Source organism: Notamacropus eugenii, chromosome 4 (genome assembly GCF_028372415.1).
Source record: "Notamacropus eugenii isolate mMacEug1 chromosome 4, mMacEug1.pri_v2, whole genome shotgun sequence".
In the NCBI taxonomy this organism is placed as follows: domain Eukaryota; kingdom Metazoa; phylum Chordata; class Mammalia; order Diprotodontia; family Macropodidae; genus Notamacropus; species Notamacropus eugenii.
In genome coordinates, this window is record NC_092875.1 from 263749085 (window position 1) to 263775661 (window position 26577).

The 26577-nt window shown below is 35.3% G+C and overlaps 1 protein-coding gene across 4 annotated transcripts in view; it reads right to left on the reverse strand.

Annotated features, from left to right (window-relative positions):
- PRKDC (protein kinase, DNA-activated, catalytic subunit) overlaps positions 1–26577 on the reverse strand; it is a 170266-nt gene that overhangs the window by 54812 nt on the left and 88877 nt on the right. For all 4 annotated transcript variants that reach the window (XR_011966088.1, XR_011966089.1, XM_072604546.1 and 1 more), the window contains exons 48-61: positions 24997–25116; positions 23854–23997; positions 23076–23227; positions 21635–21766; positions 20642–20753; positions 13622–13746; positions 13380–13529; positions 12211–12384; positions 11103–11201; positions 9062–9269; positions 8011–8194; positions 7029–7244; positions 5884–5996; positions 3447–3578 (exon numbers count right to left, since the gene is read on the reverse strand). Coding sequence is in view for 2 of the 4 variants with exons in the window: in XM_072604546.1 (XP_072460647.1) it covers positions 3447–3578; positions 5884–5996; positions 7029–7244; positions 8011–8194; positions 9062–9269; positions 11103–11201; positions 12211–12384; positions 13380–13529; positions 13622–13746; positions 20642–20753; positions 21635–21766; positions 23076–23227; positions 23854–23997; positions 24997–25116 (2061 nt within the window). In the remaining 2 variants the exon portion in view is untranslated. The remainder of the gene's footprint in view (positions 1–3446; positions 3579–5883; positions 5997–7028; positions 7245–8010; positions 8195–9061; positions 9270–11102; positions 11202–12210; positions 12385–13379; positions 13530–13621; positions 13747–20641; positions 20754–21634; positions 21767–23075; positions 23228–23853; positions 23998–24996; positions 25117–26577) is intronic.

Here is a 26577-nt window from a genome sequence, read left to right on the forward strand (position 1 = left end):
TGGAAGGACACAGGGACTAATTTATACTTCTAATATACTTTTTATAAATGCATAAATTGTAATGAGTGATTGCACTCTCCACAGCACACAGCTATTTATTTTGGGTAAATCAAGCCATATAAAGTATAGTGAAGGCCCAGTGCCTTCTTTTCTTCTAATAACATAGCTTCTTCCTATTTCTAGTTTATTTGATGTTTGTGCAACTGCAGTTTTACAGAATTACTAAAGGAGTTACTATACTGACACTTTTACATAAAGCTCTCATTAAAGAGCTGAACACCAGCCAGCCATATTAAAAACAAAAGAGTTAAATTTGTGAATAGTTTCCATTCCATTCCTTAGAGCTGCTCTCTCCATCCTATCTCCATTTCTGAGAGCAGCTCAAAAGCTTGGGAAAAGAAAACAAATGGTGAAAATTTAAGTTTCATGAATGAAAATTCATGAATTACATGCTTTTCAATTTCAAAAAAGAAAGCAATTCAATAACCTTCAAAAATGTATGTGAAATAATGACAGGGTAGCTACTAATCCTACTTTACAAATCAAAACTCAAGACAGGAAGCACAAGTCATTTCTCATGCTTGGAAGAACCTCTGTGCTCCTTTCCACTGTCAGGCTCCTCATCCTCTTGCACTCACACACCTCCTCTGAGAAGGCCTCTCTCATCCTCCCAATTACTAGTACTATTTCCTTCTTCAAATTACCTTGTATTCCCCTATCTGTGTACTTCTTCTAATTGCCCAAGGGTTCCTTGAAGGCAGGAATTATTCCTTTGTCTTTGTCACAGATTCCCAGAACTAGCAATGTCTTAGACATAGCAAGTGCTTAGAAAATGTCTGTTGAATGGAATTGAATTACTTTAGATCAGAGGTTCCCAAACCTATTTGGTCTACTGCCCCCTTTTCAAAAAAGAAAAATTACTCAGTGCCCCACTGGAAATCTATTTTCTTTAACCCTATAACAACTTTAAAAAATCTGCATCATTTCAAAAAATGTAATTTAAAAAAAAAAAAAAGATGCACCTTAAATTTAATAATTTACTGCAAATTTGTGGTTTCTTCCTGCAGTGAAATTCTGACGATGCGTACCCGTCGGATAGCACCATATTATAAACAAATCATTACACACATGTTCCTGCCAAAGCATGCTGGACTTCCTCGACACATTCGTCTGCCAACACTTGTTTGTTAAGACCTGTAGGCAGATCTGACCACTGATTGGTTACAACTTGCATTCTGTGTATTTATTTAGAAAATAATGTAATCACTACAACTTTAACTGTTAAACAACAGATGAAACATGTATGAACAGTTTTTCAAAATTTTCTTATCTTCTTTTCTTATCCTTCCACCATCCTCTTATTTTTATTCAATGCTCCCCAACTTCACCCAAGGCTACTATCAACCCCTCCCCCCACCCCAATCATTTCAGTGCTCTGCAGGGGGCGGTATTGCCCACTTTGGGAACCAGCTAATGTTGAAAAGTACTTGAGTACTTGACTTTGCTTGAAAAGACAGAACATTAGCTACTTTAAAATCATCATTAGTAGAAGTTTTCTGGTGAGTAGACGTAAGTCAAGGTGTCTGTGAGCTCCCAGTCAAGTCAGTCAACACATTAGTGACATGAGAGACCATCATGAGAAGACACACTTTCCTGCTCTTCCAAAAGAAATTTACTTCCCAAAAGTTATCAAAATCCATGACTTCATTATGAGGTTGCTCATATGAAATTAATTTCTGCAGCAAAGAACTTAAGTGTCTTATCATGATGGTCTTTCATTTGACCCATAACGTCCTATACTTGCAGTCAAAAAACCAACTGCCAAAATAAAGAATAGATGTGATGAAACAATAATTTCTGTGAAAAAGATTGTGGGGACTTTAATCTCCTGAATCAAGATGAATCAACAGGGTGAGATAGCAGCCAAAAAAGTGGATGCCATCTTAGGCTGCATGGAAAGACATTGTCCAGACAGAGGAGAGGGATGTTCTAATCTATTCTCCTGTCAGACTAGCTTTGCACTATCTTCTTCAGCTCTGAGCAAGACATTTTAGTGAGGGGCCTGGATAAAATGAGGAGTATACAGAAACCATCAAGATAAACAGAGCACAGAGTGATGTAAACCGGGCCTGGAAGACTTGCCCACCTCTAATACTTATTAGTATATGACCCTATATGGTCTCAGTTTTCTCATCTGTAAAATGAAGGGGTTGTACTTGCCCTTTTAACTCTAATATGATCCTATCAGTGTCACCATGAAAGGGAAGTAATGAATAAAAGGATCAGTTGAAGCATCAAGGAAACCTTTCCTGCTACCCACAAATGAAAGAGGTGACCTGCCTCCCAATCTATCTTCTATTTAACTACTTGGCATACACTGTTTTTGTATTTATTCACTTTACTTTTATGGTATAGCTATATATATACATATATGCAAATACAAACACAAATTCACACATATAACTATTTGTTGTCTCCCCATTAGAATGTAAACTCATTATGTGAAGAGATCGTTTCATCCTCTCTAACTTGTCTCCACAGCACCTAGTCCAGTGTCTAGCACACAGAAGGTATTTAATACATCTTTATTGATAGGAGTTAAAGATGATACAGGAAGGAAATGATAAGTGTCGGGAGTCTCCAAGTACTGTAAGAGTAGGCATTATAGTTGGTCTACTTGGTCCCAGAGGGTAAAACTAGAAAGAGTGAACATAAGTTACAAAAAAGCAAATCTAGACTTGAAACTGGAAAGATCATGAAGACTTCTTCTTTCACTGGGTTTTTCAAAAGGAGGCTTAAGGAACAGTGGTTCTTCTTCAGGTAAAAGATGGACTGAGGTTTCTTTCAATTCTGAGGTTTTTTGCTTCTGTAAATTAATGGCCTAACAGAATTTTCTTTGGTTCTGTGTTACGGGAGGTAGTAGAGAAAAGATAACTAGCATGGAGTTAGCATGGTGGAGTGAAAAAACACTAAATTTAAGAGACACAAGAACGGAGTTCAAGCTCTACTACTATCTGTGTGACCTTGGCAAGAAATCATGTTATATTTCTGTGCCTCTATTTCCTTCATTTGTAATATGAACTAGTTGGTTTATGATCTCCAAGGTACTTTCTAGCTCCATATCTGTAGTCCTATGATCTAATGGTAAGAGAAAGGAAGGAAATAGACCTGTATATTTACATTCTGATACTACTGAAACAATGTCCAATAAAACAAATGAAATTTTAAAAAATATAAAAGATGCAAATTTTTGAACCATTTGTAAACACAAGAGAAATATCCTGATTCTTAACATTCAAAACACAAACTACAAAATTTTCCTGTCCAATTTTCTGTAGTCTCTAAAATCATTTCTTCTAAATATGTACTTACAGAGCCCCAAACACATGCAAAATACACTTGATATTACTTATAGTTAGTAAATATGAAATTAAGGTAGTGCTGACCTGGGCCACAGCTTGCAGAGGATTGATTAAACTGCTGTATTCAATCTGAATGTCAGGTAAATCTCCTTGACGATAACTTCTATACAAAGTAACCTGAGCATCATGCTTCATTTTCAACTCGTTTTTCATCTCCTACATAATTAAGACACCCCCCCAAAAAAAAAATTCAAGAAAATAAAATCAATTGATAAGACAGTTAAAAAAAAAACCCTTCTATTCTGCTTTAAAAAAAAAGTGTTAATGCAGGCAAAGGTAAAATAGTTTTATAAAGCAACTGAATCTATGAAGCTTCAAACGAAAGTTTTTAGTCTTTGCCTCTGTATGCTTCTGTACTTCAACAGCACCTATGATTTCATTTATGGCACCTTCACAGCAGGCTTAAGTGATCTGTTCACAAACAGAGTATTTCTCTGCAATATATGAATCTTTTCTGGTTTTGTAGGGCTGACTAAAGCTTACGTCCCCCTTCAAGAACCCAAGGTTACAGATTTTTAAAAACATATTCTTCAAACTTCGCAGTCTTAATTGCATTATAGTATTTCATTACAAGGGTGCACCAATTTAACGATACCCCTGTAGTTTAAACATGTAGCTTGCTTGCAATGAAAAACAAGGCTATGAAAATCTTTGAAATGCTTGTTATTTTTTGTTTGTTAACTTTCAAGGAATATTCACAACAATGAATGGATCAAAGGAATAATAAGTTAATCACTATTTTGTAATTTTAAAATGCATATTATGAGATTATTAGCTAAAAGAAACCTTTAAGTTTCTAATTTCACCAGAAATAAATGAGTTTATCTGTTTCTCCACAACCTCACCAGCACTACATATTGGTTGGGTATTTTGATTAGTTTTTTTTTTCCAGTTTAATGAATATAAGGTGATACCTCAAAGTTATTTAACTTGCTTCTCATTAATTAGATAGGTGAAAGTTTTTCCCCCAATTTCAAAGATTTTTCTTTTCTCTTTGAAAATTTCTTGTGCTATGTATCCATTGTGAGTTGGGAGTTATCTTTTTAAATCTTCAGCAATTCCATATATTTCATATATGTATATATATGTTTTAGATGTTATCTTTATCTGTTGCATGTCATACATAATTTCCTTTTTACATTTTAATTATACTTTTGTGATATATAATTTTTTTAAACTTCATCAAGCATATTTATCTTGTCCTAAAATAATTCCACCTATTTAGTTATTTTCTTTGCTTCAAATAAATATATTACTCAATCTTTATCTATCAGATCATTCTGTAAAGATAACTTTGCACTAATATTTAAATGTTACATTCTCATAGAAGAATATAATTTCACCTTGTTTTTATGTCATTACCATCAAGCACAGCAATAGCCGATGTACACGGGTAAATGTCTGACGAACTGAGTTGCTCTAGTTTTTGTTTCCTCTAGGCTTGTCAAAGACTAATCATCTGTGTATGTCTCCCCAGATCAAGAACAGTTACCTCCACTTTGTTTCATTAATCTATTTCTCTCTTTTTACCAAAAGTTACTTCCACACCATTATGACACTTTAAAAATGAATACTGGTAGAATGAGCCTATGCCTAGAATTCAAAAGAAATGACCATCATTATTAAAAAAAAGTCCATGTTTACTCTGAAGCCATTTCAGTACGTAAAGACAGACTGTGGTAAGGAAGACAAAGTCAAGGTCTGGTTGGGGAGGTGCTGTGATCTTCAATTTGGGTAAGAAATGCTGAAACTGAAGAGAAGAACCATCTAACCAGCCTACACGCTTGGATTTGGAAACACTAAAATATTAATGACAGCAACAACTCAAGAATATTACTATATTCTTACTTCATATTTTCTTTAATGTGGTTTAAAGATATATATATTTACATTACATAAAATGGAGGTATGAGTAAAAAAGCAACTTCAATTATTTCTGTTGCTTCCAAATTTTGAAAAAGTTTTATTTTTCATTCCATAATATGCAATCAACTTTATAACAATTACTGCCTCTTTTATTTTAACTGATAAACAGTGAACTAGTTTGGGGAAATCAGCATCTGAAAACAGTGATCAGATCTGTAAAATGTACCATCTGTAACTAAAAATTAAAATAGATTTAATTTTAAAAAGAAACTCTGAAATATTTTTGATGGCTTCTTTCCCCAGTACTCTTACACCCATATAGCCCTTCCATCTTGACAGAACTTTCCCTTTGAGAAAATAAAATTGAACATGCTCAGAACTTTGCTGCCTCAGTTTACCTTAATTTCAACTGTGACATCTTAAAACAAAAAGAAACTGGTAAGCAAAGTAAACCAGCTGATATATCTATATGTCAGCCAAATGCAGCATCATGCATACCTTGTCCATAATAATTCTCTGGCAAGGCAGGAAAACAGATTTCCTCGCCAGTCCTCTGGCATCAATAATTTTAACCAAATTGTTTAAAGACACAAACCTTTTCTCTCTTCTGTTCAGCAACACCTTTTCTGGCATAAATCAAACTAAGTTTCTCTTGATCCTTTAAAAATCGCCTTCGCAATCTCAGAATTTCTGCCCGTTCATCTATACCTAATGTAGAGGAGGAAAAAGTTATTACTAACATCAAATAATTGCACAGGACCCAACTGTTTGAGTTTTTATACCATATTTTAAAGTCTTAATTTCCCTTAAATTATTTAAATAATTCCGTAAGAGTTCAGCATCTTTTCTAAGAACTGAATTCTCTAAAACATTTAGGGAAGATGACACATGAAAAAGTTTACACTTAAGTGAGGAAGTTTAAAATTACTTAGTAAAACTTCCTGACATTTTCCATTACCTTTATTAATCTTTGAGACTGTCACCTCCAATCTCTACGAAATCATACAGTAACCAGCAACCAATGCTTAAAATTCTCAATCTCCTAATATTTTTCCTTTGACAATCCCTTGCTATTTAGAAAAAACAGTTTCCTTTAAGTACGCTTCCATGGGAGAGAGGAAAGAATAATGATAGGAAGAAGGGCTGTCAGTGACTAAAAAGCAAGTGGTGCTGACAGTTAATAGTTCCTTGCAAGTTAGTTACTTCTGAGCAGTCCAAGAATCAGGCAGATATTAAAGCCCTAGTACTACTTGTGTGGCTTCAGATCTGAAAGTACTTTTAATAATTTTCAGAAGAGACATGAAAGACAAAGGGAAGAAAAGCACTGAGAGGCAGTTAACCTAGATGAAGGGAGAGAATAACAAGACAAGTTTTCCCCAAAGCTAAAGTCCAAGAGCTCATTTAACTTTTTATCCACTTCAAAAAGTAACAAGCATATTCTACTTAGAGTCTTTATACAGTATAGCTGCTATTTCAAAGCAGGAGAAAAATGGAGGGAGGGAAGAAGGAAGAGATTATGAGAACCTTGTACAAATGAAAGAAGTTTACTCTGCATTTAATTTGCTTTAAGAAAAAACAAATGTTAAATGCATACTGTCTTAATGTAGAAGTACATGTAGGTGCCTAAGTAATGCAGGTGCAATGAATGTTAGTGATACACTACCCAAACCACTGATTGGAAGCGTAGGAAGTTTCACATTCTGTTAGTCCCTGTGTATCAGCTGTATAGCAGGACTTTACCTTTGGTTTTGTTATCTACTTCATCTCCTGGCAATCCCACTCTTTTTCCCCCAAAATTAGGTCCCACTGATTTCAAGGCTGCCCTCTGAGGTTTGTCAGTTCTCTTATGAACAAACAGCAAGGAAGAAGACAATGATTCAGACAATGATGGATTTGCGTAATCTGCAAATGTGTCAATGCTGCTTCCAGTTAGCCAATTAAAAGAGTTTCTTCCAGCTGTAAAATAATTATAGCTCCATTACAATAAGGCTATTATTTGGATTCAGACATACAATAACCTAAATTACGGTATTTATTCATTTACCTAATTACAAATATAGAAATGTAGAAAAAGCCTTATAGAAGATAGTTCATAAATTAAACATCAGTACTGTCATCACAGCAGTGTGATATAGTGAATATAGTTTGGGGACTAGGAATGAGACCTGGACTGTAATCCTGGATCTGTCACTCATTGGCTCTATGACCTTGGACAAACATAGGCTTCACTTTTATCATCTTCAGATTTAACATATTTGATTTATTATCTTTAAGGTTTCCTTCCACCTCCAAAATTCTATTAACATACAGACACTATTACCAGTGTTATTAAATGGAACCACTGGACTTTTCAAATAATTACAAAGCATATCTGTTTTCATAACTACTATAACAGAAAATTATGTTAGTCAATAAAAAAACTTCAAGTTTACATAATCAGTTTTAATTAGATGTTGCATTTTTTTGGAACTATATTAACTAAAGGAAAACACAGAGAAATATTTAACAAACCAGCAGTGTGCATGCATATATCTGATGCGAAACAAAAGCAATTAATTTGTCCCCATTTATATTTTATAAATTTCCAAAAGTATTAATTTTACTTTAGTCATGTTTTCTTTTAACATACCAGTTATTAAAATTAACATAATGACATATAATTTGTCTTTGCAGAAATTAAACTAAAGAATCATCCAAAATCAGGAATCTAATTGATATTTACCTGTATTTTGTGTAGGAGTAAATTCGTAATGTTGTTGGGTAGCTCTTATTTGTTTAGTTTGGGGAAGTGAAAGGGAACCTTCTTGTGATCGGTTTCTAGTAGTATTCTGGGAGGCTTGAGTCTCAATAAACATTGGGGTAAGAACAGTACTTCGATAACGCCAATCAGAATCAATACTATATTCCTGTACGTGAACAAGTTTGAGATGACAGTAAATAGCAGTAATGTATTCCCCTTTCATCAGTGATAAATTATTTTAAATTCAACACTGCCAAAAGCAAATTTACTTTCATTCAACTCTCTGAAACACCATCCGGTCAACTTGATATCACATCATTCAAAAGTGTATTTCCAAGAAACCCTTCCTCTTCATCTCTCTCAGTTTCCCTGGCTTCCCTCAAGTTCCAATTAAAGCTGTGCCTTCTATAGGAAGCCTTTTCTAAGTCTTCTTAATTCTAGCACCTTTCCTCTCTGAATTATTTTCTATTTATCCTGTTTGTAGCTTGCTTGTTAAGAGCTCCTCTTACCAATGCTGCCTCCATCATTAGACAGTGAGCTCCTAGAGCTCACAAGGACTGTCTTTTACCGTTTTTTGTATCCTCAGCACACAGTAGGTGCTTAATAAATGTCTAATGACAGACTTTAACTCCTTTTCCAGTCACATTTTTAATTAAGATTTTAAAATAAAGAATTTTCAAGCAGAAATTGACTCGCTTTAAAAAACACTCACTATGAACGTATAATTTATTTTCTGGCAATTACACAAGAAGGGAGACGTAAGCATCTGAAACATTCAGCTTCACTGTTTTAAAGTTTTTAACAGTTTTCCATCTTTCTAGCTAGTCTTATTATATATATATATATATATATATAAAACAACAAATTTATATATAATCAGAATGATTTTAGTCTAACTTCTATCACATCAGAATTGAGATCTCCAAACTCCCAAGTTAGGACTATTTCATGACATGTGTTACTCTTCTGTAGTTCTCCTTCGTACTCCAAAGAAATTGAACATTTTTTGTAATTATGTACAAAAGTACTTTACCTGGAATTTACATTCTGAAAGGGGATGCTCAAATATATGTCTTGAATAATCTGGGCTCTTGCTGGTCATTTCAAGTAGAAAATTTGTTGCTAAACTCAAATAGTGCATTTCTATTTTAGTTGAGTATAAGGACCTCAGGGCCAGTAAGCGATCCAGTATGTTCGATGGTAACCTGGTTTCATGACTCCAGAAATTTCTAATAGTTAATCTATAAGGAAAAGAAGGGGAAAAAACACCCCAACCTATTAGTAAAAGTAGTACACTGTACAACATGAAATCAAAGAGATTAGATTTTTAGACCAGAAAATAAAAACAATCCTTTATTTCCTGACTAAATGATTTTCTCTTTTTCTGAACTGTTTAAGGATTAAATCATATCAATATATCAGATAAGGAGTAACTAAAGAAATCCAGATTTTAATATTCAGAAGAAAGTCTAGCAGAGGACATGAACAAACAGTTCTCAGAAGAATTGCAAGCTATAAGCAATCATAGGAAAGACTGCTTTAAATCACTAATACGAGAAATGCAAATCCAAACAGCCCTGTGATTTCACCTCACACCCTGCAAACAGGCACAGAAAACAAGAGATGAGAACGGTCAGTGGTGGAAGTCAGGGCACCCGTGGCGAAGCTGGGAATCAGTACAACCCTTTTAGACAGCGATCTGGAATTATGTAAATAAATTGACTGCAGATCCTCTGCTCCAAATATTCCATGTCTATTTTTATATTCCAATGAAGTAAAAGTAAAGTTAAGAACAAAGTCCCTACAGACACCAAAATATTGACAGTGCACTTCTTGTGAACTGGCAAGTTCCTCCATTAGGGAACATTTAAACAAGCGGTGGCACATCACTGCAAGGGCACTGTGCCGTGCTACAAGGAAGGAAGACGCGATGAATACAAGACCTCCGCCACCTGAGAAATAATGGAGCAAGCAGAGCAAAGAAAATGATAAATACAATGACAACAAGGGAAACAGAAAGAACCACAAAATAATCAAACGTGAATATTGCAGAATTACAAAGAAAAAGCAAAGAGATAAGAGAAAACATCCCCTTCTCCATTCCTTTACTGAGACGGAAGGTCCACAGACACAGTAAGTACATTTCAGATATTTTTAGACTTTTTAGACATATTCATCAATTTTACAGATTTTCCCCCCTCTTTTACTTTAAAAAAATATCATTATATAGGACAATGATCTCTGGGAAGAAGAAAGAAGAGAGATGCCAAGAGAAAATTTGGTGGTGTAACAAAACAAAAGATATCAAATGAAAGCTATTTTTAAAAAGAAGTTAAAAGACCAGATGAGTTAAACTGTAGCAAAATGTGTTAGGTTAAAATGACAATGAATTATAATGCCTTTGATATCACGTAGGATAATCACAATGACTTTGTCCAAATGCCCTGCCCCTTGACATAATCCACACTTGTGTGGAAATGTATGAGGTTTTTGGTTGTTTGGTTTTTTTTTAAAGAAATCAGCTTACCATCTTGCTTTAACATCAAATTAACATACTAGTTTATTCAAAATTTTAAGGTCTCAAAACATTTAATTTAGAATAAATGTGCTTGTTAATAGCTTTACTCACATTTAAGATTAATTAAGAAATAAATTAACATTTTAATTTCATATCTTAATTCACTTTAACACAAAAAAAAATTACATTGTTTGACCAGAGTAACTTCCCTAATAGAGGACAAAATAGAGGATAAAAGGTAAAGCATTTTAAAATGATTTAGTCACCTCTCTAACACTATTATGCCTATGTGTAATTCTTAGAAGCTTCTTCATGGGGAGGTTCCCTATGCCAATGAAAACACAGATCAAAACCCCAAAATTATTTTTTAAATGATAGTTAAAATGTTACAGAGTGAAACTTAAATAACAACAGAAAAACAGGCAATAGGGGAAATTTTGCTAAACCATTATCTTGAAGTAAGTTTCTTAAACTATGATAAGTTGTATTGATAGGCAAACAACTGTTAAAACTAATTTCACTGTCTTGATTTTCACTTTCTAGAAGAATCACCTACTGAAGTCCAAGATGATCATCCACCAGTCCTTGAAGCAGTACTTCTTTTGCCAGCTTAAATACTTTCTGAGATTCTTCATCAGCTTGGCTTTCTAGGTCCCTTAAAAAGATTAAAAAAAAAAACCCCAAGAATTATTAACTTCTACTTGACTAGTTAAAAATAGTATGGCTGATAATGTATTCTGGAGCCATAAACTGCCAGCTCACTTTCTATATACATGCTGTTTTAAATGAAAAGGAATTTTTTTTAACCTGTTGAGGTTACATTACGAAAGATTTATGGGCAGACATGAACAATTACACAGGAACAGAAGGCATGGCTAGACTGCAATTTGTATTAAGTAAGGGAATAACCTTAGAGACGAGATTATGGTTCCAGAGAAGTACCAAAGTATATTTACTTCCAGAATACAGCAATGAAGTCACACTTCTAATGAGGCATACAACGAATAAAAGGGTAATCAGGACAGTTTTGTCAAGAAATACGACATCGCCGTATCCTCCGTGAGCATCTCTGATCACCGTCACTGCCACTGACTTTGACAGGGATGGATGTGCTAGAAATAATGCAGCAAGAAAGGGAAGGATGGGAATATTGATGAAGAAAATCAAAATGTATTACAAGGTTCTTCTGGGGCCACTATAAAGAATGGTGAGATATACTTTGACCATTCTGAGAAATGATGGGGAGCATGTCACCTCCAGCACTGCATCTCTATCTATGTATCTTTATGCATAGGCATAGGGAGATCTAGATATCCAGCTTTCTCCCCTAAAAGAAAAGAAAACTAGATAGGCAGCACCTCCCTCTTCTGGACAAATCTTGGAATAGCATTGTATGAATAAACTCAGGGAGACTTTCACAATTCAGCCTTGACAAAAAATAGAGTCCATACATACTGTTTACAATAAATGCATAGTCATTACACAGACATGTTTAAGAAGCCATCTCTCTGCCTTAAAAAACAATCTAATTTTATGTAACAGTCTTATAACATGTCAAAGTATCAGTACCCTTGACAAAATTCTGCAGAATGACAAATGTGTCATCATCACTGAAATACAAGGTATTATTAAGAGTGGAATGGAGCTCTGCTAAAAATCCATACCTGTAATTATCATGAATCCACATCAGGATGTTATACATTTTTTCCCGACACACGGGAGAAGGATGAGAGATGAACTCTACAACACAATTTAAAAGTTCTCGTAGTTCTACTGGTTTCAGCTTTGCTAGGATTGTATAAATTATATCCAAACATACTTTCTGTCTTTCATCATCTCTAGAATAAAATATAACAAAACCACTGGTTATATAATCGTCCTTACTTTACTTTTTTCATCACAAAGTATGTATTAAGCATCCCTGTGTATGTGATTGTGGGCTATGTAACTAAAAATGAATTACAAGAACCCTGAACAACTATGACTTTTACAGAACTTCAGAGAAATGCACGCCTCCCTTCTCTCAGCAGAGAGATGGTAGCCTGTAAGTGCAAAATAATGCATTCACTGTCAGACTTGGCCAGCTTAGCCAGTATAGATTTGTTTTGCTTAACTAAACTTCTTTTATTATTTTTAATAAGGGCTGGCTCTATTGCCCTGGAAGTGGGGGAGAGATCACTGGTAGTGATAGATGTTCAAAGAAAAGTAAAACAACAAAATAAGGATTTTTAAAAAAATATACTACATCATCAAACGAAACACCTCGGATTCTATAATAAAGAAAATGGTTTCAAACACCAATACTTAACATATAATATGCACTCAGTATTTATTGAATTTGCTCTAGTTTTAAAATAAAACTATTATAAACTAGGCAAACATCAAAATGTATCTGCTCCACAAAATCACTCTTAGTTCATCCCCCATCCCATCACATGCCTTTCTGTTTATTCATTACAAAACTATTAACAGTCATAGACATAGGTTTGCTACACATAAGTTTCATCTGCTCCATACTCTTAAAAGGGAACTTCAGTTTCTGTCTTTGGATCAACATATTCGGAAGTGTAGACTCTTAAGGGACAGAGGAGGTCTTGGTGATCACCTTCTCTAAGCTCCTCATTTTGCAAATGAAGAAAATGAGTGAAGAGGTGAAATGACTTGTCCATGTAATTATATAAATGAGTTAGTGGCAGAGCTAAGACTAAAACTGATGAGATGGAACTGACTCCCAGATCAGAACTCTTTTCCCCTTTATTCATAATTCAGCATTTACTCCATACACTCACTGACTGATGAGCCAAAGCATATGGAGGGCAACTTCCCTACTCACCGATGTCTCATGATCTGGATGAAATCCTTACTCTTCAACTCTAAGTAGAGATCATGTATTTTTTCTGCACGACAAAGTATCACCTCCAAACATAAGGTTTTCATCACTCCATGAAATTTTGGCAGCAAGAAGAACACAGCATTCATAAATCTTGAAATGGACATAATTAATATACAGGATGATGAACAACACTTTCCCATCACCAAGAACAAGAAAATGTTCATCATAACTCAATATCCTACCTATCAGCAAGAGGAGGGAAGGCCTTCACTGCTTTATTTAAACACACAATAAATTTGTCCTCCTTTGTATTCTGATGTTGTTTTAGTTGTTTGACAACTAATTCAAAAACTGAGTCCTCCAGCACCTGGAAGATTAATTAACTTTAAAACAGAGAAACACACTGAAAACATAAGGATATGTTCTGTCAACTACTAACGACAAATTGTACTTTTGCTATTTAAGTGAACATAAATGAAAATTAATGGATTCATCTAGAAATAAAAATATAACTGATGTTAGTAGTACTTTTAAGCTTTGTAAACTGCCTACTTCACAAAAAACCTGTGTGTGATAGGTATTTCTCATCTTTACAGTTAAGGAAATCAATTAAATCAAAAGATTAGAGGAAGCTAGGCAGCACAATATTATGTAGTACTACACACTGGATTCAGGTGCTATAGATCACAAGGAGCTTATAATTCAGTAGGGGATGAGACATGTACACAAATAATTAAAATGATAGCTAAAACGTGTGGCAGGCACAGGAGAGATTAAAGAGAAAGGAATGAGTTCCCAAGAGGGTAGAAGATAACTTCCAAGTGTTCCCTAATTTTGAATCTTTTCTCACAAAGAAGTATACAATGATAACAAAATGCCAAAATGATATCCTCAGATTTTTTTTTTCTGAAAAGAAATACACCTAAGATCCAAGTGTGAAATTACTCTACAAGATACTGCTTCAACTCAGAAAAGCTATCATAAGGGAAAAAACAACAAATCTGCTAGTAGGAGATAATAGTGAATAGTCACTAAAATAGTGACACTACTGAATACAATACTTTAGTTCTAAGCTCCAACTTTCAAGAATTTACTAAAAATATTTTAAGCAATTACTAACTATGTAAAGACTTCTTTTTAATGTGAATTTTTAATTTACTCGACTTAAATTGGATAGACTGTGCTGGCTAGAATTCACATTTTATGTCAAAATAATTACCCATTTACTTAAACAAACTTTAAAAAACTTAAAAATATCAAGAGTTATTATTTCCCCATTCATCTTTCAGTAATACAGTTCAAGAAATAAGTACAAAAGAGAGGAAAAGAGTTGCAAAATTGCCTTGGTTTCTTCCATACTTCTAAAGATGTGCTCATTAGAGTGGGTACTCATATCCTCCACCAACACGGACCACACTCTCCTATATGCCTTATCAGGGAGCTGCAGTCAAAAGACCTGATCAAGCAGTGGCAAAATTTATGGTGACAGGACTATTGAAATTAAGAAAGCCTTACTCTTAGACAAGAGAACATGGTTTATTTCCTAGTTAAAGAACTTCTAGCTTGGTAAAGCCTGCCAGTTTGTAGTTTTACTAGCAAAAGCCTTTTATAAGCCAGGATGACCTCAAAGAGGCATGAGAGTAGAAATACTATTGCTTTCAAACTTAAAGGCTTTAGTAGTGAAAGAGATTATCTTTAAAGCATTCACATCGATGAAGTCAGGTTGTATCATGGTCAGTACATCTTTAAAGAATTTCAAAGACTCAGGCCAACTCCAAGCCAGTTTGAGATACTTATTATGGTTTTGAGGTTTCACACTCTGGTGATAAGCGAAACTTAGAGGAATTAGCAATATCAGTAAGGCAAGGCAGACAATTTTATAGCGTATATGATGCTGATTATACAATCAATATTTACAAAGAATACAGGAATATGATTAATATTAACAAAGGCAGGAGGGGGTTGTTAAGGCATTAGAGAACAGGGGAAGGGTCTCATCCTCAATGAAACTGTGCATGTGGTTAACCACACTGCATACAGAAAAAGCCAGTGCGGGGAGGGATGCATGTATGATAATAGTATTATGATAAGCCTCTCTACGTCGTAAGTTTATTCTAGGTCAGTTCTTTACTATAACTGCCCAGGTATTATCTCAGGGGGGCCCCTTCTGTGGTTTGGTGGTCAAGCATCCTGTTCTACATCCTGGTGGTGCTGCTTTCTGATTGGCTAGCTATCGTGGTTGTGTCTGGTCAAGATGGATGATGCAGTTGTGACTGAGGGCACAGGCACACCTGTTTCTGTGGGAAATACGTGAACTGGACCTGGGGGCACAGGCCAGTGAGAGGATTGGTTCTGGAGGCAATGGCTCGCTAGGTGCAGTGGTTAGCCAGGGGCAGTGGGTATGCTGTTCAGTGAGGCCTATGATTGAGTTTGGTAGCCAGATTCTGTAGTCAAATCAGGGCACATCTGCTGTTCAGTGGGGGCCCAAAAGAAAGTTAGAACACTGGGGTTGGGGGCAGCTGTATTAGGATGCCATCACACATTACATTCACCGACCTTTCCTACTCCTTGTAATAGTATAATGGACAGTATAATGGATGGTCAGCTAGATCAGAATTGATTTTAAACACACAAATAGAAAATAAACTCTAAGTGAACCTCAGCATTTACAAAATCACAGAGCTAAAAGGGATAGTAGAAAAAGGGTATTAACATTTTTTGTATTATGGACTTATCTGGCAGTCTAGTCAAGCTTATGGACTTCTTAGAATAATATTTTTAAAAACACAGGCTTACAAAAAGAAAACAATTATATTGAAACACTGTTGTTAAAACAAAAAAAGTTTACAGATTCCAGGTTAATAATCCCTATGTTAAGAACTTCTATCTTAATATTTATCTAATCCAATCTGTTATCTAGTGAAGGTAACAGATTGTTCTTCAACAACTTTAATAAGTGATCATCTAGCCACTGCTTCAAGACTGAGTAAAGGAGAATTTGCTGATTTCCTAGGGCAGAACCTTCTTCTTTGGGATAATTCCAATTATTAGGAAGTCGTCTTCCTTACCATCAAACCTAAAATTTACCTCTCAATAACTTGGTCCTAGTCACTCAGTAACTGTATTACTCAGTTACTCAGTAACACTGTACCTAGTTATGCTCTTAGTGAGTAAGTGAAATTCTCCAGTTGTCCCGAGTTGTATCTGACAACTGGACCCAGATGGTTGGTTGGTTCTTGTTCTTTGTTCTCAAAGAGGACCAAAATGATAGAGTCAAGTTTCAATGCGTCTGACTGTGAGTCATCAGACAAACGTGAGCTCAGAATGTTCTACCACGGGAACAAATAGTCCATGTTAACATTTGGAGTGGATTCTCTGCATTCCTTTTCAGCTATTTCAATTCTGCTTCACTCATAGATCATAGCACGTTTTTGGCTGTGGGTATGCCATGCTGAGCGGTTTTGTGTCAATGTCTCCCATGTCACACAATCAATTCCAAAGTTAAGAGAAACCTTGAGAGTGTCCTTGAATGACTTCTTCTGACTACCATGTGCTCACTTGCTCCATGCAGGTTCTCCACAAAATAGTCTTTTTTGACAAGCATAGATTTTACATTCAAACAATGTGGCCAGCCCACTGGAGTTGTGCTCTCTGAAGCAAAGTTTGAATACTTGGCAGTTCAGCTCAAGAAAGGACCTCAGTGTCTGGTGCCTTATCCTGCCAGATGATCCTCAGAATCTTCCTAATACAGTTCAAATGGAAGCAATTCAGTTTCCTGGCATGACGCTGGTAGACTGTCCATGTTTCACAGGCATACAATAATGAGGTCAGTACAATGGCTCTGTAGACCTTCAGTTTGGTGATCAGTCTAATACGTCTTCTCCCCCACACTTTCCTTCAGAGCTTCCCAAACACTGAGCTAGCTCTGGCAATGCGTGTATCAACTTCATTATGAATGTGTACATCCCTGGAAAGTATGCTACCAAGGTAAGTGAACTTATCTACAGCATTCAAAACTTCTCCACTTTCTGTAACCAATGGTCACACGTGTGGATGGCACGGCTGATAGAGCACTTGTGTTTTCTTAATGTTAATTGTTAGGTCAAAATTAGCACAAGCAGCAGAGAACTCATCCATGCTTTGTGGTATCTCAGCTTCAGAGTCTGCATTGAGTACACAACCATCTGCAAACAGAAAATCATGCACCAACACTTCCTCCACTTTGGTCTTGGCTTGCAGCCTTTTCAAGTTGTAGTGCAGTAGCTGATGGCATGTTCATCCTCACTGAAAGCATTTGACAACATGACTGAAAACAGATAGCTCCGGAGGAGAAAGTGAAGCTGGTGACTTTGCACAGCCCTCTCTCACTTAAATCCAATTTACCTGCAAGTCACGGCATCATCTTCCTGATGTCATGGTTCTGTGCTGTCCTCTCTTCACATGGGGTATCATGCCCTTACCTAAGGGTATGCTGTCCAAAGCAAGGTAAATTTTGAAGGCTGAAACCTACCTAGATATCTTAAAATTTCTTTCTTAAAGGCTATGCTTTAAACCTAATTCACTCTGACTCTCATTGATTGGGTAGCAATAGATCCCTACCAAAGCATCACTTAATGGTTAAGATTTGGGCCCTAATGGCTTGGAGTGGATATAAATAGTAATTATTTCTCTTTTGGCTAGAAACCCTAAGCGTCTTCTCCTCCCAATTTGATTTTTTAAACTAAAGTGGTCATCCCTTGGCTAACTTCTTAAACATCCCTAATCACCTCATGCATGGGTGTTACCTCAAAGTGAGAACTCAGAAAGGTCTTATCTTTAAAAGACCAAGGTCTCCCACTGGATCCTGGGCCATCTCCAGCTGTCCTGATCTAATCTGGCCACTGGACCCAGATGGTTCCCAAGGAAAAAGTGAGGCTGGTGACTTTACACAGCCCTCCCTCACTTGAATCTGATTCACTTGCAAGTCATGGCATCATGTTCCTGATATCATGGCCCTCTACAAGAATGAAGGACAGCCACACACAGCACTTTTATCTTTATGCAAGGTATACTGTCCCTTTAGGATAAATGACATATTTCAGTGCTAAAAAAAGGCAGAAAATATAACTTTTTTAAAAGAAAAAAAATTACCTGTCAAAGTATGTAAGGTATTGCCATTGCTATACATCAACAGTTTGACAGCTAAAATAGGTAGGAAAAGAACTCTGATTTCATCAAAACTCTTAATATATATTTATTCAGAAACCATTTTCAAAGAGCATTTGAGCAATTTTGGATTGAAAGTGAAGTGTGGTATAAATATAAAGGTTTAAATACCTTTGAGAATAATGTGAAACTATGCCTTATTTGTGTGGAACAGTTTGATTTTATAAGGGGGCAAAGAAAGATTTTTTCTTATTGAGGCTGAAGAAATATGAGTATAAAGAAATAGCTTACTGGCTTGGATTATGGCTAAAATGGGTAAAACAAACAAAAAAAGAAATCGTATACACACACCTATAAACACTGAGAGGCCATAGATTTTTTTTAAAAGGGCCACAGATTCACAGTAGAAGGCTGGAGTGAAAGGTGAGCCACTAAGAAGAGTCAGGAGGATCCTCATTTAAGCCCTAGAAATAGATAGTGAAGACTGACATAGCCACCTGAGAAGAACTAAAGAGGCAACATTGGAGCAGAGAAGAGGCTCTTTTACCCATGCTTTAGCAATGGGAAATAGTCAGCTGACAAGAGGCTTTAGCTAAGTTACTCCTGATTGGTGGGCAACTGGTGGGCAGTGACTTCACTGGCCAAGAGCTTGTCATCAGTTGGTGCTATCTAGAGATGAAGAGAAGGGAAGCTTTTAATAAATGCCTGCTGCTCTTTGCTGTCACCTCTAAATTGAGAAAGAAAAGCAGAAGGGGCTTTACAGAAGTCTGTGTCCTGGTATTTAGGCTTGATTGTCTGGCATAAAGAGTCAACCAAAGAGTTATATTGATGGGAGCCCCACCAGCATCTGGATGAGTGAAAAATTTGGCTGGTCTGGTCTGTACAACCTAGAGATGGCCAGTTAGAAAAGTTTCACAGTTATTTGGCTTAAAGAGAACTGCTAATCACAAAACATCTTTTAAGCTCTTTTAAGAGTCACTGCTAAATTGAAAGAGGCTGTAAATGCATTTTTGGTTGTTTAATTGTCTGACTCTCTGTGACCCTCATTTGGGGTTTCCTTGGCAAAGATACTAGAGGGGTTTGTCATTTTCTCCTCCAGTTCATTTTATAGATGAGGAAACTGGGACACAAAAAGGGTTAAAATGACTTGCTCAGGACCACATAGCCAGTGTCTGAGGTCACATCTGAACTCGGAGATGAGTTTTCTGACTCCAGACCTGGCACTCTAGCCACTGTTTACCTAGGAATAGTGAGGACCAAATATCAAGAGTTAACAGAAAAGCAGTTTCCTATGGTGCAGATATTCCTGAAAGGACTAATGACATCAAAACCTACAGTTCAGAGTTGTGAGTGCTTCCTCTAAATGTGTATATATTCCCCATAGCCTCCCTAGAGAGAGTGCATTAGTGAGAGAATGTGATGTAGGTTTATGTATGCATTGTGATATATTCTGAATCTGCTTTAACCTATTACTATCTTAGATTATTTCTTTTATCTTTTTGTTAAGCAACATAATGCAACTAATATGAGCAATGTCTTGTAGGGTATCTGAGGTAGGCGTTCCTTTTCCTGGACCCCAACAATATAAAAAAATACAGACCAAGATCACCTCCCCTCGTGGGGAAGTGTCCACAATCCCTACTTCCCTCTGGGAAGGCGCACCCATGCAAGCCACATAATCTCCAGCACTGATCTTCTCTATATTTACTGGATCCAATCCAATTACTCTTACCATCCTTGTTATCTGCAGTGACAATTCTATATCTTCTGGGACTGTGATGTTTGAGTCCAAGTGGTGGTTTCACTATCCTTGATGGAGAAACCTTGCTAAAAGCCTTTCTGCATGTCTCTTCCATCTTTCTTCTATTTACTGTTCTTTGATTTTCATTCTTAAATGCCCCAGGATGAATTTGCTTGGTTGGACAGTCATGCAAAGCTTTCTTTAAACTAGTTTTACTCTCCCCGCTGTTTCTCTCTGCTTCATGGGATGATGCTGTTCGTAGTCATCAATCTTTCTTAGTGCTTACAAAAAGACTTTCTATATAGCAGGCATTCAATATGTTGGTTGAATTATAAATTATCATAAGAAAAAGCAACTTACATAAAAGTCCACTTACATTTTCCTTCTTAGCAATATACTGAAGAATTAATCCCAACACTTCAGCTGCAGCTGCATACACTTCTTTATACTTTACAAAAGACATATTGTTAACCAAAGCTTGAAAGTATCTACGAATTATAAAGAGAGGAAACAAATTTGTATAAAATCATTCAATTAGTTTGCTATAATCCAAACTACAGATACAAAATGAAGTACAACTGGTAGGAAGCAGTAAAGCCTACTTTATGTCTTTATTTTTCTCCAGGTCACAGGCTTGAGCTACTATATAACTACATTCTGTACTTTCTTTACATATTTTTCTGATTCAGTACTGATTTAGAATTCTCTAATAGATCATGTATGTGACTGATTATAGAAATAATTTCTCCATCTTTGAATAATAAGTATAAACCTGGCTCTACAATCTCTCATCATTATTAGCATAAATATAAAATTCAAGGTGTAAAGGATACCACTTCATATTCTATTATAACAATTTCTATATGTATTATGAAATATATTGTGCACATTTAAACCTGAAATCTTACCATCTCAAGACAGTGAATCAATAAGAATCTTACTCTAATCACTCAATGACTTGGAGTAAGTTGTTTTTGATCTTTGATCCACAGTTTTTCTCATCTGTAAAATGAAAACTAAATCTAGCATTCTATGAAATTATATATGTTCTGCTCTACTGTGAAGAGATAGAAGAGGCAATAACAATGAATTTCATTTGGAATCAAGAATTTTCTATTTCTATCAGGTATAAATGTATTATGAACCAACTAAAATAAAATTCCCTGAAATATTTCTCATGTTCTTACAACACAATCCCTCACACTAAATGTCTTTCTTAAATCATTCAAAAAAGCGCATTTTTTATTGACTTGGATTCTGGTCCATAGCACTGAAATTTCAAATGAAGAATATTACTCCTTTTTGTTTAATCTGGCTCAACTACATTTTAATAGATAAAAACATCAATGCAAAAACATGTGATTCTCACCTGGTACTTTCAATACCACTTTTTGAATCATAGGGAGGTAAGTTATTTGCCATTATGATTCCTAATAACTGAATTCCTACTGAATTGTCTTTTGAGTTGGGGTCTTTATTGCAAAACTTTTCAAATATTGTCCTGAAACACAAGAACAAAAGAAAAAACTATAAGAAAATAGTCCATTAAGTTGTAAATAAACAATGATAAAAATATCTTTGAAAAGTATACACTGAGGGGTAGGTAGGTGATGCAGTGAATGGAGAACTGGCCTTGGAGTCAGGAGGACCTGAGTTAAAATTCAGCCTTAGACATTTGATGCTACCTGTGTGACCTTGAGCAAGTCACTTAACCCCCAATTGCCCTGCCTTCCCCTCTTAAAAAAAAAAAATCCACACCAGAAAATTCACAGGTTTATCGAAACTTTCCCTATGAAATTCTATGATTCTATTATTTTTCTTTCAAATTCATCTGGTATACACTGTTTTTGTATGGACCATACCGTGCATGGCATTTTCTTAATGAAGATACTGGAGTTGCATCCCATCAGAGTTGTTTGCCATTTCCTTTTCCAGCGGATTAAGGCAAATAGATATTAAGTGCCTTGGCCAAAGCCACACAAGTAAGTAAATGTCTGAGGCCATATCTGAACTCAGGTTTTCTCAATTCCAGGCCTAGTGCTCTATCAACTGAGTTATCTAGCTGCCTCTATCATCCATTAACTTCTGGCTGACATTTCACTTATTTGCATTCAGGTTAATCTAGTGTTTTGGTATTGATACATTTGAATATGTTCTCTCTTCCCTTTTCTCTACCTCTCCCCTAAAACAAAACAAATAAACAAATAAATTATAATAATGCAATATATTAATATAATACTAAATAAGTAAAGCTTTTTATCTTTAAATTATTTATTTTCATTGCTAAAATTAAGGTGCTTTTAGAACTGTTCCACTATTATAATCACATACTTTTAAAATTATTCTAAGAGTATCAAATATTGAAATACACTGATTGGAATAAAAATGGACGGAATATAAAAGTAATGAGTCTTATTCTAGTTTTCTCAACTGATTAACTTAATAATCTTAATAAAATCCAAATTATAGCTAAAATAATGTACTATCATACAAAATCAAACTAAATTCATGTATATCTAAATCTCTGAACACACACAAAAACATGGTATTTACCTAAACTTGTGGAGTTTATCTAAGGAAAACCAAATAATGTGGAATAAAAGCAATCATAAGGAATTTAGCCCAATCAATAGCTCAATTTGGATCAATCCAGCTAGGTTTTATGGTTTATATCTGTTCCTTCCACTCAAATATAAACGTTTATAAAACAATTGCCTGTTAAGAAATGTACTTCCATCCTCGGAAACAATTTTTTAAACTTCAAGTTGTTTTGGTTTTTTTTTTAAGAAAGCCTGTTGTTAACTTCATACCTGTATGGTATAGATAAACAATCCTTCCAGCATTCAACAACAGTTTTTATGATTTCAAGGTTATGCCTAAACACAGCTCTTTTTGGGTGAAAGACATATTTCATTAAGAACTGAAGTAATCTATTTGCCAGCAGTTCATCTTTAGGAACACCCTGAAAAATATGGAAATTATGCTGTCATATGTAATCTTAAAATCTTTAATAAAATACTAAAATATTTTAATAAAAATGCAAAAGTCAATTCATAAATGTAACTTCTTCAAATTCAGGAATCTTAGGAACAGTGAAATAAAAATTACCCTTAGCTATCAAAAACCATTAAATTGGGTTCTATATACACTACAAAGACAGAGAAGCATAAATTTACATTTTTTTTAGAAATACTTTGAAGTGTTTAAAAATTTTTTTTCATTCTGAAAGGAGTATGCTTTACTTATCTGAAAAACTCAGTTTTGAGAAACATCTGATTCTCTAATAACACTACATAAATGAGGCATCGTTGTAACTGTAAAATGCTTTGCAAACTTCAAACACTATATAAATGTCAACAATTATTTTTATTTTTTGCTGAAAAAAAAAGAAAGCTAAAAATAAAAATGTTTTTGATGCCAAAAGAATTTTGAAATCCCTTATGACTAAATTACTCACTTTTAAAATATTTACCTGTTTTGCAAAATGATAACAATATGTTAGCGTACTGCATGAAATGGCTAAATTACATGCTATTAGAAATTAGCAAAAATATAGAACTAACTCAGTTATATGTATCAAATTATTACTTTGGGTGTAGCGATGCTTGTCCATGAAAGAACAACGACTACTATCTCTACCACCATGTAGTGAATACCTTCTCCTCCGTTATTTTCAGAAACAACCAGCTGTAACAAAGGATTAAGCCAGTGTTTTGCATATGGCCGGAAAACCTAAAAGAAAAATTTAAAACCAAAAATTAAAGGGTTATTTTCAAAAGGCAATACTGAATTTGAACACCTGTTCAGTTAATTTTTTACATTTAAATCTGAAATTCAAAGTCAATTCAAGAAAATAAATTTAGTTGAAAAGATGCTTTATTCAATCTTTTGTCTAATTCCTTGAAACCATAGATCACAGGTAATGGTTTACTTTTTTATGCAATATTATTGCTGGGGTAACTTCTACAGAGATTAAAATAAAGTAACCCACAGGAACCCTTCTTCCACCTGAATGACATGCAGACCTAATATGTAGTTGTGAATGACTTCTGGATGTTTCAAAAATTTAAACTCAAACCCAAAAGATGAACTGTTTCCAGCACTGAGAAAGAAAAAAAACAAGCATCATGGAACCTGAGAAAAATTCCAAAAGATACTCTTAAAAAGGGTTCTAGAAATGCCAACATCTTTAGGTAATTTCCCTAGGTAACTACTTTTAAGAGGATGGTAAAATGCATTGGCTTTTGCAAGCCTGAAAGTACTATGCAACTGTTAGCAATTATTATTATTAAAGATCTTATATTAATGAAATTTAATGAATATTTACTCCAAGCCAAGCATTCTGTCAGCGTGTATTCTAAATATCACAATAATATCTGTGTAAATTTACACAGAATGATCATTTTTTTTGTCTAGACCTGTGAGAATTCCTAGTGTACTAAATTTTTTCACTGAATCAAAGATAAAAGAGACTATTTTCCAAAAAGTTCACTGAATATTTTGATTACTGTTCTATTACAAACAATTCTTTGAAGGAGGAGGTTGTTAGAAGAAGAGCAAGTAATGAGGTTACCAACATGAGAAAAGATTAGCAGACAGCTTGGAAAATAAGCGATCTTTTTTTTTTTCTGTTCTGACTATAAGAGGAATGCTTATCGTAGTATGTTTAAACTTGGTACTAAATAATAAAATAAAAAATAAAATAAAAAAGTTACATATGACATTACTTACTTCTTCAGTATTTATTATGAGTTTAGCTAAGAAGAGACGAATGTTTAGTGGTGTTGATGGATTTTCCAATTTGCTATGAAGAAATTTCATCCATGGAGGAAGAGTTGTTGACTCTGAACCCTGAAACAAAATTTAAGTATGTGTGTGTGTATATATATATGCATGTGGTGGTCAGTCTAACATAACTGTGTGAGTGTACACACAGAGTACAAAGAGTATTCACTAGCTCTGGAATCAGAGGAACTAAGTTCAATCCAATTCTATTTCTAAAGCTTACTACTTATAATATCCTACGCAAGTCACTTAACCTCACAGGGCTTCATTTTTTTCATTTGCACAATGAGGGTAGGATTAGATGCCTTCCAATATCCCTTCCACTTCTAGCTATACAATTTCCATGTACACGAAAAACTGGTTTGGTTTGGTTGCTGTCCTTCATCTTTGAAGAGGACCAAAATGACAACATCATGATAAAGTGAAGTTTCAGTGTGTCCAACTGTTGCTGATCAGACCAATATGAGCTCAGAATGCCCTACCATTGACTTGGCACAGACAGTCCATGTGAATATCTGGGGTGGATACTCCAAATTTGCACATCCTACGTTTACTTTGTGCTGTCTCAATTCTGCTTTGCTCAAAGAGCACAAAACCTTTTCTGATGTGGGCATGCCATGCCGAGCTGTCCTGTGCCAGTGTCTCCCATGTTGCATAGTCAAATCCAAAATTATTGAGAGAGACCTTGAGAGTGTCCTTGTATTACTTCTTCTGATCATCATGCGATTGCCTGCCCCATGTGAGTTCTCCATAAAATAGTCTTTTTGGCAACCATGCATTTTGCATTCCAACATCATGGCCAGTCCATCAAAGTTGCACTCTCTGAAGCACAGATTGAATACTTGGCAGTTCAGCTCAAGCAAAGATTTCAGTGTCTGGTGCCTTATCCTGCCAGATGATCCTCAGAATCTTCCTAATACAGTTCAAATGGAAGCAATTCAGTTTCCTGGCATGATGCTGGTAGACTGTTCATGTTTCACAGGCATACAACAATGAGGTCAGTACAATGGCTCTGTAGACCTTCAGTTTGGTGATTAGTCTAATATGTCTTCTCTCCCACACTTTCCTTCAGAGCCTCCCAAACACTGAGCTAGCTCTAGCAATGTGTGCATCAATCTCATTGTCAATGTGTACATCCCTGGAAAGTACACTACCAAGGTAAGTGAACTTATCCACAGCATTCAAAACTTCATTTGTCGTAATCAACAGATCCACATATGGATGGTGTGGTGGTGGCTGATGGAGCACCTGTGTTTTCTTGGTGTTAATAATTATTAGGCCAAAATTAGGGAGGCAGCAGAGAACTGATCCATACTTTGTAGCATCTCAGTTTCTGAGGCTGCACTGAGTGCACAATCATCTGCAAACAGAAAATCATGCACCAACACTCCCTCCACTTTGGTCTTGGTTTGTAGCCTTTTCAAATCAAAGTACTTACCATCACTATAGTAGCTGACCTTGATGCCGTGTTCATCCTCATTGAAAGCATTTGACAACATGGCTGAAAACATGCTAAAAAGCATAGGA